This window comes from Microcaecilia unicolor, chromosome 6 (genome assembly GCF_901765095.1).
Source record: "Microcaecilia unicolor chromosome 6, aMicUni1.1, whole genome shotgun sequence".
Classification (NCBI taxonomy): Eukaryota; Metazoa; Chordata; class Amphibia; order Gymnophiona; family Siphonopidae; genus Microcaecilia; species Microcaecilia unicolor.
Window position 1 is genome coordinate 4417404 of NC_044036.1, and position 14381 is coordinate 4431784.

General features: G+C 48.1%; 1 protein-coding gene across 1 annotated transcript in view; it reads left to right on the forward strand.

Annotated features, from left to right (window-relative positions):
• Positions 1-14381, forward strand: part of CDC20 (cell division cycle 20) — a 251137-nt gene that overhangs the window by 13197 nt on the left and 223559 nt on the right. The window contains 1 exon segment of the mRNA XM_030207534.1: positions 3204-3424. Within this exon segment, the coding sequence (XP_030063394.1) occupies positions 3214-3424 (211 nt within the window). The 5' untranslated portion in view covers positions 3204-3213.

Genomic DNA, 14381 nt, shown 5'->3' on the forward strand with positions numbered 1-14381 from the left:
CTGGGCCGACCTACATCTGCAGTTTCTGTCAGCAGCTCACATAGCAGGTCAGAGCAATGTGCAAGCCGATTATCTAAGCAGGAATCAAATCGACCCAGCGGAGTGGGAACTTGCAGACAAAGTATTCCTGCAGATCTGTGCCAAATGGGGGACGCCCGTAGCGGATCTTATGGCCTCAAGCGCAAATGCCAAAGTCCCGTGCTTTTACAGCAGACGGAGAGATCCTCGCTCGGCAGGGTTGGATGCCTTGGCTCAACCCTGGCCTCAGGGCCTCCTGTATGTGTTCCCTCCGTGGCCCTTGATAGGGCGAGTTCTCCTGCGGATTTGGCTCCATCAAGAAGAGGTGGTTCTCATCGCCCCGGATTGGCCCAGGAGGCCGTGGTATGTGGACCTCCGGCGGATGCTGGTGGAGGCTGCCTTGCCTTTACCTCTGGTACAGAATCTGTTGTCACAGGAACCGGTAACCATGGAGGACGCCTGCCGCTATGGTCTTACGGCATGGCTATTGAGAGGGCGCAATTGAGAGACAAGCATTATTCCAGTAAAGTCATTTCCACTCTCCTACAGGCCTGCAAGCGTTCCACTTCCGTGGCTTATGCCGGGATTTGGCGCCAGTTTGAGGCTTGGTGTGCTTCTAAAGCGATCACGCCCATGTGGGCTTCTGTCTCGCCGATACTTGACTTTTTGCAGGATGGTTTACAAAAAGGCTTGGCCTATAATTCCCCTGCGTGTTCAAGTGGCAGCCTTAGCATGTTTTCGAGGTAAGGTCGCTGGCCTCTCCCTGGCTGCTTGCCCGGATGTAGCACGGTTTCTCAGAGGGGGTGCTTTGGCTCCGTCCTCCTGTGCGGGCTCCCTGTCCGGCCTGGAACCTGGGGTTAGTTTTAAAGGCCCTTCAGTGTTCACCCTTCGAGCTGCTTAGGCGAGCTTCGGAGAAGGATGTGACCTTAAAAACGGTATTTTTGGTGGCCATTACTTCGGCGAGACGGGTATCTGAGCTCCAAGCGCTGTCCTGTCGAGACCCCATTTCTGCAGTTCTCAGAGTCGGAGTTATGGTACGTATAGTGCCTTCCTTCATGCCTAAGGTGGTATCAGCATTTCACCTAAACCAGCCTATTTTCCTGCTTTCCTTTTCGAAAGAGGAATTTCCAGATTCATTTGGGCAGTTGCACTTTCTGGATGTGCGAAGGGCTCTGTTGCAATATCTGCGCATGTCAAATGCCTTCAGGACCTCTGACCATCTTTTTGTTCTATTGTCAGGTCCGCGCAGAGGGTCTCCAGCGTCTAAGGCCACTATAGCCCGTTGGCTCAAAGAAGCTGTTTTTTCAGCGTATTTGCTGTCTGGCCGGCCTCCGCCTGAAGACTTTAAGGCACATTCCACAAGAGCGATTTCCTCTTCCTGGGCTGAAACTGGAGCACTCTCTCTTCAAGAGATATGTAGTGCAGCGACATGGGCTTCTAAGCTCTCTTTTGCCCGACATTACAGGCTGGATGTGGCTGCCAGGAGAGACGCGCATTTTGGAGCACAAGTGCTGGCGTGTGGTGTGGCTTGTTCCCACCCTATCTAGGGATTGCTTTGATACATCCCACTCGTAATGGATTCATCTGCTTGATGACAAGGAAGGGAAAATTAGGTTCTTACCTTGGTAATTTTCTTTTTTTTAGTCATAGCAGATGAATCCATGAGCCCTCCCTCAGTGGTTCATTATGTTAATTTTATGTTCAGTTTTTCCTGTAGATATGTTCCCTCATTGGGAGAAGTTGGAAAACAGTCTTCAGGATTTCTGTTGAGTTCGTCCCTCCTTTGAATTACTGCTCCTGTTCTGGGGCGTTCATCCACTGTGAGGAAAGTTCATGTTGCTATGCTTTGTGGTGTAACACTGCTTTGGAAGCTTCAAATACTGAAGAGGCAGATGGAGCTAGCTGGCCTTGAGGCACTATGGTTTTTCAGTGCTCTCTATCTCCCCTTGCTGGTTGAAGGACACAACCCATTCGTAATGGATTCATCTGCTATGACTAAAGGAAAGAAAATTACCAAGGTAAGAACCTAATTTTCCCATAAATCAATAAAAAGTTTGAAAAATATACTTGCTATATATTTGGTTTATCTGAATTCCATAATCATAAGTTATTCTGTTATGTAAAGTTTGTGACATAATAGAACATGTGGCAATTTGTTTTCTTGTGAGATGGCAACCCTAGTGCAGACAGCTGGGGGTGGGGAAAGGATGCAACTTTAGGTGGATTAGGACAAGGGACAGGCATGGTTGGGGCATGGAGCAGGGCAGGTCAGGTTTTTCCTTTGTCAAAAAGTTGGCAAGCCTAAATAGGCCATATGGTCTTTATCTGCCTTTTGCTCTTATTTTTTTTTTTTGTCTTTGTTTCTGTGAATGTGTTCCATTGAGAAGAACCTTTACCCTCCCTCCATCTATTACCCCTGGAGAAAAGTTCATCTATGGCTCTTCTCCCTCTTCCCTGAATCTTTTATTCTGGGGTAACATTCATCTGTCATTCCCCTTCGCCCCTCTTTTGAATGTTACCCCAGAATAAAAGATTCAGGGAAGAGGGAGAAGAGCCATAGGTGAACTTTACCGTGGAGTGAAGTTTTTTTTTTTTTTTTTTCTTTTTCTCTCTCCTGTCCCTTCCTGAATCTGTTATCCTAGGAGTAATGCTCATCTTTGTCCTCTTTCTCTCCCGTGAGTACTATAATTTTCATCCTCTTCTGCCTCATTCCCTAAGCTCCAGGGACAGGGCCGCCGAGAGACACAGCCGAGCCCGGGGCAAACACCACCCCGACCCCCCCCCCCCCCCCCCGCTTACTTGTCCTGCTCATGTGCACAGCAAACTTCCCCAGGGCTTGGAGCTAGCACTGCTCTCCATAGTGCAGAGCCTTCCTTCCTTCCTGCCGTGTCCAAAGAGGCTGTTTGAACGCGGCAGGAAGGAAGTACTCTGCTCTGTGGTGCTTCCGCGCACAGGAACAGGAGAGTAATGCTAGCACTGGGCGGGCCCCTCTTGGATACCGGACCCTGGGGAATTTTGCGGCGGTTCTGTCCAGGGAATCTGTACTGTCATCATTCTCCTCTTATATTAGGGATGCCACAACTAATATATCGCTGGTGGTAAAGGTGTGAGGCACTTGAGTACTTCAGAAATGTCAAATTCTTGAGCTTATGCAGTATAGTCATCAAGGGTTTTTTGTTTTGCAGGTCTGCAATCATGGCGCAGTTTGTGTTTGAAAATGATATTAATAGTATCCTTAGGCTGGATACTCCCATCACAAATGCACCACTGGCTCGGTGGCAGAGGAAGGCAAAAGAAAACAGTAGCTCCACAGCAGTGACCACATCTGGAAACAGTAGCACAGGCTCTCCTATGAAAGTTGCCAACAGATCACACAGCACTAGTAAGACTCCTTCTAAAACACCAGGTGAGTACCATTATTTTGTAACCAGAACACGTGTGGTTGCTAGGTGAATTTTCTTCTTGGGCTTGTGTTGATTAAAAAAAAAAATGTTTTTTCAAGGAATAGACTAAATATTAATTCCTTGTCATCAGCAGCAGATGAATCCATTAATCGATGGGTTGTATCTGCCTACCAGCAGGTGGAGATAGAGAACAGTGAAAGACCATAGTGCCTCTAGGACTGCTAGCCCCAACTGCCTTTTGAGATTTCCAAGCAGAGTGAACCATAAAGGTATAATAACATATACTTTCCTCACAGCGAACAATCGCTCCATAACAGGAGCATCAAAGGAGGGACGATCTCAACCTTCTGTAATAGAACATCATGTAGAAATTCTGATAACTGTTTTCCAACTTCTCCCAATGAGATTTATATCTGCATGAAAGATCTGAACAAAAAACAAAGTCAGACAGGGAGGGATCATGGATTCATCTGCTGTGACTAAAGGAAAGAAAATTACCAAGGCCCTGTGAGGTTCTTATCTTCTGTGGTGGTAGGTATATCAGAATTTCTGCCTCTGAGGTAAACCTTTATTTATTCCTGTCACTAGCGAAGAAGGTTGTTAAAAAAGGAAACTGTTTTTCCCTCCTTTTCTCCCACTGAGGTAAACTTTGTTTTTCCTTCTTTCTCTTGCCTCCTGATTTATTTTCCCACTTTTGGCAATGTTTTCTAGGGGGCCGCTTGCGAAGTTTCTTTGAATTTTGCTGGCTGGCGTCTGATTCTGATCTTGAATCCTTCTGAGCTGGTACCAGTTGCTTTGATTTTTTTTTTGTGGGGCACTGCTCTTGTCTGGATCACGAAACTCAGTTGTTTTTCTCCTCTTCACAGTCCTAGAGGGCGGCCCCGTTGCTGGAACTTGTACCTTTGTGGTTCGGAGATCTTAGTCTGCCATTTCCAAAGTGGAGGAAGTCTCTTGCTGGCCTGTTTGGGTGCAGGCTCGGTCTTTTTAGTCCAGGGCTATTTTTTCTTTCATTCCTGTCAGCCTTATTCGGCTGTTGGTCAGTTCTTTTTCAGACCGTCTGGTCTCTGTTGCTTCTGGCATCTTGCTTGAGACGCCCCTGCTATTTGATTCTTGTTTTGGCAGCAGTTTTTCCTCCCTTCTGTAGGGAGGTTCTGGTTCTCTCGGCCCCGTGGATCCCTCCTGTTCTGGTTTGTCTGCAGGGTCCAAGTTGCCCTTGGTGTGCAACTGCTAGCTCAAATCTCTCTTCCAAGTACCCTCAGGAGCATCATTCTTGCCAGTCTTTTGCTTGGAGTCAGTTCAGTGTCTCTTTATGGGAATGTGCCTTTTTAGGACTAGCTTGCCACAGCTCTTCCTTGCTTCCCTTGCTTTCGGGCAGGAGTTTTAGCCTGGCACAGGCGGATTTTGCCTTTTCTGGTTTTAGGCGCCTCTCTCCTGGCATATTTGGCACTCCTTCCTTTTTTATGTAAGGGACGCAGTTCTTTCCTGCTGAGCAGATCTATTGCTGTGCATCTGGATTATCGCCTCTTAGCTGTGCGCTTTTCTCTACTTTTCTGCAGGGAAGTGGATCTGTTCTAGGTCTGGAGTTTGACTCTCCCTTAGCTGGTTTTGCCTCAGTTTGGTGTTAGTGGCCAGCTTCCTCTTTGTTCCTGGCCTGGCAAGAGTTGTTTCTTCCTCACTGCCTTATGGCTGCATTTTGCTCCCTATGGTCTGAGGATTCCAGCTCTGTGATGCTTACCTCCCTCTTGGTGGGAGTTCTTTCTCTACGTTGACTGCTGCTCCATATCAGTTGCCTAGGAGGGAGGTCATTGTGGCTCAGAGACCACTTGAGGGCCGAGAGTGTCTCTTGGGGGCACGTGGCTTTCTCTTCTTGTAGTTTAGTCCCTCTGGGCCAGGGGAGTGCAGCGCCAGGTCTGCATTTCCACAAGTTGTGCTCCTTTCCTGTTGGCCTCCTGGCAGCACCTTCTTCTCTGGCTGTTCTCCTGGACTCCATTTATGCATTTTGCTTGTTGAGCAGAGTTCCATCGTTGCATGTTGAGCACAGCTCCATCGCTGCATGTTGAGGGCGGCTTCATTTTTCCATGCAGTTCCACCGTTCCATGTTGGGCACGGCTCCATCGCTGCATTCTGGGCACAGTTCCAGGTTGGCTTTAGCTCAATCGCTGTATGTTGAGGACAGCTCTATCATGGCATGTTGAGTGAAGTTCCTTCGCTGCTTATTCTGCAGCCTTTCATCTCTGCACGTTAAGCGGTAACAGAATTCAAACATGCGTGGGATAAACATAAAGGAATCCTGTTCAGAAGGAATGGATCCTCAGGAGCTTAGCCAAGATTGGGTGGCAGAGCCGGTGGTGGGAGGTGGGGCTAGTGATGGGCAGACTTCTACGGTCTGTGCCCTGAAAAAGACAGATACAGATCAAGGTAAGGTATACACAAAAAGTAGCACACATGAGTTTATCTTTTTGGGCAGACTGGATGGACCGTGCAGGTCTTTTTCTGCCGTCATCTACTATGTTACTATGTCACAGGTTCAGTGTCGTTCTTTCTCTGCAGGTCTCAGCGTGGGGCACAGTCCTGTGTCTGCGTGTAGAACACAGCTCTGTGTCTGCCTGTGGAACGCAGCTCCTTGTCTGTGTGTGGCATGCAGCTCTCTCTTTGAATATGGAATGCAGCTCCCTCTCTGCGTGCAGAGCGCAGCTCCACCGCCTGTTGAATGTAGCTCCATCTCTGTATGTTTAGCACAACTCTTCTCTGCAAATTGGGTGGTGGAGCACAGCTCTGTGACTGCAGGTGCTACACAGCTTCATGTCTGCATAGAAAGCATAGCTCCTTGGCGGCGTGTGAAGTGCTGCTCTTTGCTGGCGTCTGGAGCGCAGTTCCTTGCTGGCATCCAGAGCGCAGCTCCTTATTTGCGTGTGGAAAGCAGCTCCTTGTCTGCGTTTTATACACAGTTCCATCGCTACCGCAGCTTCAGTTCTGCAGGTACCTCTAACGTCTAGCTCTTTCAGTGGGGCACTGCTCATCCTTTGTCTGTTACTGTGCTTGTTCAGTGCATTTCTATCTTTGCCAGAGTTGTGCAACTATTTCTCTGCCCGTGGTGCATGGCTCAATTTGTGCGCTTTGAGTGCAAATCCGTTTGCTCTCGTTGAGCACGGATCCTACTCTGCCTGATGAGTGCAGCTTCTTTTCTGTCCCTTGAGCACAGTTCAGTCTCTGACTGTGGAGCATATTTTCACCTTTGCCTGTTGGGCACTTTCACCTTGTTGATCAGCCCCAACTTTTTTCTGCAGGTTGGCTAAAGTACTCAGCAGCTGTGGCATACCACATTTTAGACTGCTAGATAAGGCTGTCCTGTTAGCTACCATTCCTGTGGTACCTTTTCTTGCCGTAGCCTCTTGGTGGCTGGCGAGAAGCTTCTCCATTGCTGGAGTTTGAATTAGTCTCTGTTCCTTTTGTGGCCTCTTGGCACCTTGGGGGTCTTTTCTCCACAGTGTGGCTCTTGACTTTCTTTTTGTCTCCTTTTGTTCTCTTGGCTCTGTTCTTTCATCCCTAAGTCCAAAGCGAGCTGGTTGAGGAGTACTCTTTCTAAGGTTGTACCCTGGTATGCTGTTGTCTTTTTTTCTTCATGGTTCTGGAGAGACTAGCGTTCCAGTTATTTGGTTTTCTCTACTCTGGAGTCACTTCTTGTTCTGTGGAGTTTGATTCACTAGGCGCGGGTCTGGGTGGTTCCTGGGCCTTGCTTCCTTTTTTCTTTGAAGTGTGGCGCACTGTTTGGGGTTGCATACTCCTAGTACTTGTTAGGGTCGCTTCATCCAACCATCTTGGACTCAAGGCAGACCGGCAGGTTTGGGAGTTAGTCTTTGTCCTGCCAGGGTTTGGAGAAGTGGATCCTGGTGTAGGAGAGACAGTTCTTCTCCTTGTTGCTCGGATATGACTGTTGCCTTCCTTCCAAGGGGGGTCCTTTGGCATGAGCATGTTTTGCTGCTTCTTTTACTACTGTCGGGACAGGGGTATGTAATTTTTTTTCTTTTCCTCAGGACGTTTGTTTTACGTCCTACGGCTTCAGTTCCTTTTCTAGTGTCTAACTCTGATCCATTTTGGTAGCCTGATGATTCAGATATTCGAATCCTTTTCTGCTGATCAGTTTTTTGCTATGTGTATAGCTTTGTTGATTTTTCAACCTTCTGCATTCTTCTCCCCCCCCCCCCCCCCTTTTGGGAAACTGCTTTGCTACATCCCATTAGTCTGGATTGGTCTGGTATAAATGACAAGGAAGGAAAAATTATGTTCTTACCTGATAATTTTCTTTCCTTTAATTATACTAGACCAGTCCAGATGCCCTCCCTGGCTAATGTCTGTCAGAGTGTTGTTTCCTTTAGGTATCCCTGGCTGTTCCACGATGCTTCAATACGCTGGGATGTCCTACAGCACTGCCTACTTCATCTTCTCTATTTAATCTCCTACCACTTGTTGTGCCAGCTGTGTATGACTCCTGTTACTTGGCATCACGGAGTTCTTTCCCCGGATTCAGGGGTAGATCTCTGTGCTTGAGGAAGTTCAGTATGGACCATTCCCTCCCGCTTACTTTACTGTGAGGGGAGGTTGCAGTTGCCTTTGGCCAAGCAGGAACAGTGAGGTTCTGCATATTGGCCCCAAGAGTTTGCCTATTTGGTATTAACTGTGTTTTCTTCTAGACTTCAGAGCATCATTGCTTGGCTATTCGAAATACTGACCCATTCAAGGCTGCACAATACCCTTAAGGGGCGATTTACTTGAAACTATTTCTCTGTCTCCTTCCGCTGGTAGATGGACACAACCCATTAGTCTGGACTGGTCTGGTATGATTACTACTACTACTATTTAGCATTTCTATAGCGCTACAAGGCATACGCAGCGCTGCACAAACATAGAAAAAAGACAGTCCCTGCTCAAAGAGCTTACAGGAAAGAAAATTATCAGGTAAGAACATAATTTTTCCATTACTAACAATAGCTGCGCAAGCTCATTTTTCAGTTCTATCAGTACTCTGGGTTGAATACCATCCGGTCCAGGAGATTTGCTGCTCTTCAGTTTGTAGAACTGCTCCATTACATCCTCCAGGTTTACAGAGAATTCATTAATTCTCCGACTTGTCAGCTTCAAATACCATTTCCGGCACTGGTATCCCACCCAAATCTTCCTCGGTGAAGACCGAAGCAAAGAATTCATTTAATCTCTCCGTTACGGCTTTGTCTTCCCTGATCGCCCCTTTTACTCCTCTGTCATCTAGTGGTTCAACCGATTCTTTTGCCGGTTTCCTGCTTTTAATATACCTAAAAAAAATTTTTACTTTGTGTTTTTGCCTCCAGTGCAATCTTTTTTTTCGAAGTCCCTCTTAGCCTTCCTTATCAGCGCTTTGCATTTGACTTGACAGTCCTTATTCAGTTTCTTATTATTTTTAGTCGGTTCCTTTTTCCATTTTCTGAAGGATTTTCTTTTTGCGCTGATAGCTTCCTTCACCTCACTTTTTAACCATGCCGGCTGTCTTTTGGTCTTCTGTCCTCCTTTTTTAATACGCAGAATATATTTGGCCTGGGCTTCCAGGATGGTGTTTTTTTAACAGCATCCACGCCTGATGTGAGTTTTGGAGCGCAGGTGCTTGTTCGCGGAGTTGCCTGTTCCCACCCTGTGAAGGGAGTGCTTTTGTACATCCCATCAGTTAATGGATTCTTCCATAGCGTCCCCAGATCAATCCAGAGACTTGTGGGTTATGTCCCTCCTTTAGCAGGTTAGATAGAGAGAACACCGAAGTTCGCCACAAGAGGGCATGTGCAGCCAATCTAACTTCAGTATTCTCTCTATCTAGCAGGTAGAAGGGTGCATAAAGTGCAGCTCTATTGTTGAGGCTCCTATCCCGTTCCCATGGGTGTGTTGAGCCTTCGTTGGGGTTGAGGTGCTGGAGCACAGTTTGGGATACACCTGGTGGTGCCAGGTCCCTACCCTTCTCCCCTTGTCAGCTGGCAGCTAATTCTTCTAAGGATTATAGCTATTTTCCTCTCCTGCCTCTTAAAAAAAAAAAAAAAATCGCTGACAAGAAATTTCGACGAAACAGTTTCTTTTCAGCCATATTGGGACTGAATTTCTCTTCAAAGAGTTTTTCCGTTTAACTTGAGAGCGTGAGCAGGGCTGAGTGGACTGAAGGTAGGATTTTAGCGTTATGTCGGTGCAGTCAGAGATTAAGCGCTGTTCGCGCTGCGGGGCACGGAGGTCTGCGTCGGGGGCCTGCGAGGCTTGTTCCACGATGGGGAAAACGGGCTTGGAGCAGGCAGACCGCGGGTCGAGCGGCGAACCGCCTGAGGGAAGTGATTCTCAGTCGGCGGGAAAACCTCTGTCTGGGGCAGCGCGTGCATCCACCGGCGCCATTTTTGACTTACCGCCGCTTTCACAGGAGTGTGTAGCGGTAGAATCAGCTGGTGTTTCGTCTGTACGGGATAGTTCAGAGCCTTCTCTTTCGGAGGAAACAGATATGGGGGGATTTTCTCCAGAATTTGTGCTTTTAATGCACAAAGCTTTTTTGATGCGATCCGAGGGAGAGGGTCAGTCGGCAGCCATTTTGGGGGGCTCTGTTCCCTCGTGCTCAGTGTTGTTTCAGAAGCCGGCTAAGAGGTTGCGCCTGTTGATTCCGAACATTCAGATTCGGATGGGGCTCCTGACTCCGGGGAGTCTTTGCCTGATTTATTAGAAGAGGGGGAGTTGCCCGCAGGTGAAGGGGATGATCCCACCGCGGCAAGGCTATTCAGAAGGGAAGAGCTCATTCCTTTCATTATTCAGGCATTAAAAGTTCTGAATTTGTCTCCCCCAGAATCCGCAATCTTCCCTGCGGTAAGCTCTTCCATCGTGTGTGGCACTAGACCACCCTCTAAAGCTTTTTATATTCATGAGGCTATGCAGGTGCTCATTCAGGCGCAGTGGGATTCCCCAGAGGCTAGTTTGCGGGTGGCACGGGCGATGGCCAAGCTTTGCCCTTTGAGACAGGAGGACTTAGATTCTTTGCGTCTCCCTGTGGTAGATTCGTTGATTTTGGCAGTGGCAAAGAAGACTGCTTTACCTGTTGAGGGAGGCGCAGCTCTCAGAGATCCGCAGGATAAGAAGCTTGAAACTGCGGTTAAAGCTTCGTTTGAAGTTGCGGCCTTGACGTTACAGGCTTCGGTCAGCAGCTCTTATGCTGCCAGAGCATATCTCTCTTGGGTGCAGAAGGCAGCTTCGCCTGATGAGTTGGTTGATGTTCTGCTGCTTTTGGAGTCCGGGCTAGCTTATTTGGTGGATCTGTTGTACGATATCCTTCGAGCTTCCGCTAAAGGAGTTTCGTTAGCGGTTTCTGCTCGCCGCTGGATCTGGTTAAAACATTGGGCTGCTGATCTGCCCTCGAAGTCCAGGCTGGCTCGATTACCCTTTAAAGGAAAACTCCTGTTTGGTCAGGAGTTGGCTCAGATTGTTAAGGACCTTGGAGATTCTAAAGGTCGCTTGCCGGAGGATAAGTCTAAATCCCAGGCAAAATCATTTCGTCCGCGCTTTAAAGACGCAAAGCAATATAGACCTGGTAGGGTCGGAGGAGCAGAGTGAATACACTTATAGGTCACTTTTTGTCCTTTAGATTGTAAGCTCCTTTGAGCAGGGACTGTCCTTTGTTAGACTGTACAGCGCTGCGTAACCCTGGTAGCGCTTTAGAAATGTTAAATAGTAGTAGTAGTAGGTCAATAAGAGAAGCTTGAATTGAATAAGGAAACGGATAGGGAGCCAATGAAGTGATTTAAGGAGGGGGCAAATGTGAATATAGCGACTTTGGTGGAAAATGAGTCGCGCAGCAGAGTTTTGGACTGATTGAAGAGGACAGAGATGGCTAAGAGGGAGGCCGGTGAGAAGCAGGTTACAATAATCAAGACGAGAGGTGATAAGAATGTGGATAAGGGTTCTGGTAGAGTGCTCAGAGATGAAGGGACGGATTTTGCTAATGTGTTAGAGAAAGAAACGACAGGTTTTGGCAATCTGTTAAATATGAGCAGAGAAGGAGAGAGAGGAGTCAAAGATGAAGCCAAGGTTACGAGCTGATGAGACAGGGAGAATGAGAGTGCCATCCACAGAATAGAGAAAGGAGAGGTAGGTTTAGGGGGAAAGATGAGAAGCTCGGTTTTGGCCATGTTAAGTTTTAGATGAGGTTGGGACATCCAGGCAGCGATATCAGATACCAGAAAACAGCAAGGCCCAAACGATCTGCGAAATCCAACGTGGAAAATGAGCAAGCAGATCAGGAGTGGAGGAGTGGCCTAGTGGTTAGGGTGGTGGACTTTGGTCCTGGGGAACTGAGGAACTGAGTTCGATTCCCACTTAAGGCACAGACAGCTCTTTGTGACTCTGGGCAGGTCACGTAACCCTCCATTGCCCCATGTAAGCCGCATTGAGTCTGCCATGAGTGGGAAAGCACGGGGTACAAATGTAACAAAAATATATTATCCAAAATATTTTATTGAAGATACTGTATTTGACAGTTGCCCGAAACAGGCCGTGTTTCGCCCACAAAGGGGTTGCGTCTGTCATGCTGGTGAGGAAAAGTGAGCCCTTGGGCCACTGCCGAGGAGCGGCAGCGGCAGGCAAATCACCCAAACAGGAGGCAAGGCAGACCACAGACAGACGGGCACAGGCCGGACTGGAGCAGCTGGACTGGAAAAGAAGCACTAAGAAGCAGGAGAATAGTCCATGAATCAAACAGAGTCTTACCGGCAGACAGCAAAGCAGAAGGGAAACCAGGAACACAACAGAGTCTATAGGCTGGTGGCAATCAGTAGTAAACCAGGAATCCAGCAGGGACTTGGGCAGGCAGCAGACAGTAGAATACAATAAAAAAAGCAGAGTATTGGGCAGGCAGCAGACAATAGAACAAACCTGGAAACAAGCATAGTCTTGGGCAGGCAGCAGACAATAGAACAAACCTGGAAACAAGCAGAGTCTTGGGCAGGCAGCAGACCGTAGAATAAACCTGGAAACCAGCAGGGTCAAAGACAGGCAAAGCAAGCTTTCAGGGCAGGAACTGCAACAGACCAACAAGGACAAGAACACAACTGAAGACCTCTGCTGCCAAGGCAAAGTAGAAAGTTTCCAGGTGGTTAATAAAGGCAATGGTTCCCATGAATGGGATGCAAACATACCAGGCTATAATCTAGGAAGGATAGAGAGGGTCGTAAAGGTGGAGGAGTAGCTCTGTACGTGAGGAATGATATCACGGCGACTGAAATGACAGGGACCTGGGGAAAGGAAGAAGCGATATGGATCACCTTAAAAAGAGAGGATAGAACCTCTGTCCACGTGGGTGTTGTCTACTACTACTATTTAGCATTTCTATAGCGCTACAAGGCGTACGCAGCACTGCACAAACATAGAAGAAAGACAGTCCCTGCTCAAAGAGACCCCCGACACAATTAGAGGACCTAGATAAGTTCAGGATAAGTTTTTTTTTTTTCCCCACGATACTAGCTTTCCTAATGAACTGCCGAGCCCCCTTGGAGTGTGACGCAAAAACTTCATATTTGTCCAATAAGATACCTGGGGGGGGGGGGGGGGGAGAGTTGTATCCTCCCCTGCATTACTTTCTCCCAAAACTTTACCACCCGTCCCCAAAATGCTTTTATCTTGTAGCAGTCCCAGAGGTAATGAAACAGCGTGCCTTCCCTCCGCCCACACTTGGCACACATAGAGGGGCCCAATCGACCAGAAACGCCTATCTCCATGGGCGTTAATCTCCGAGAACGGGTCCGTGAAGGGGCGGAGTGAACCGTATTTTTAAAAAAAAATAGACGCCCATGCTTTATTCGCCAAGGTGTGAGCTGGGCGTTTTTGCTTTTCACCGATAATGGAAAATGAAATCGCCCAGCTCAAAAACGAATAAATGCAAGGCATTTGTTCGTGGGAGGGGCCAGGATTCATAGTGCACTGGTCCCCCTCACATGCCAGGACACCAACCGGGCACCCTAGGGGGCACTTTTACAAAAACAAAAAAAAAGGTAAAAGAGCTCCCAGGTGCATAGCACCCTTCCCTTGGGTGTTGAGCCCCCCAAATCCCCCTCAAAACCCACTGCCCACAAGTCTACACCAGTACTATAGCCCTAAGCGGTGAAGGGGGGCACCTACATGTGGGTACAGGGGGTTTGGGGGGGGTTGGACGACTAGTAGCATTAAGCAGCACAATTGTAACAGGTAGGGGGGGGATGGGCCTGGGTCCACCTGCCTGACGTCCACTGCACCCCCTAACAACTGTTCCAGGGACCTGCATACTGCTGCTTGGGAGGAGGGTATGACATTTGAGGGTGAAAGTAAAAAGTTGTGAAACATCATTTGTTGTGGTGGGAGGGGGTTAGTGACCACTGGGGGAGTCAGGGAGGTCATCCCCGACTCCCTCTGGGGGTCATCTGGTCATTTAGGGCACTTTTTGGGGCCTTATTCGTCAAAAAACAGGGTCCAGGAAAAGTGCCCTAAATTCTAGCTACAAACGCATCCATTATCGGCGAAGGGCGCCCATCTCTGTTCGGGTGATAACCACGCCCCAGTTCCGCCTTCACCACGCCTCCGACACTCCCCCGTCAACTTTGTCCGCATCCGCGACGGAGTGCAGTTGAAAGCGTCCAAAGTTCGGCTTTCGATTATGCCGCTTTATTTGTTTTTGTGAGAAGAACGCCCATCTCCCGATTTAGGTCGGAACTTGGGCGTTATTCTCGTTCGATTATAAGCTGGATAGGGTCTACCGTCCCTCCAAACCTAGATACCTGATATTTTGACATATATGCCCTATGCAATATTCTATATTGGCATTCTCTCAAAATTGCACACCCTGATAAAGTAGGTATGCGTGCCGAGAGTTTCTGAAAGTCCAAACGTAGATTAGGGCAGCGCAGATCCCGGGCCCACCGTTTGACAATGTATCCATTTTCCTTA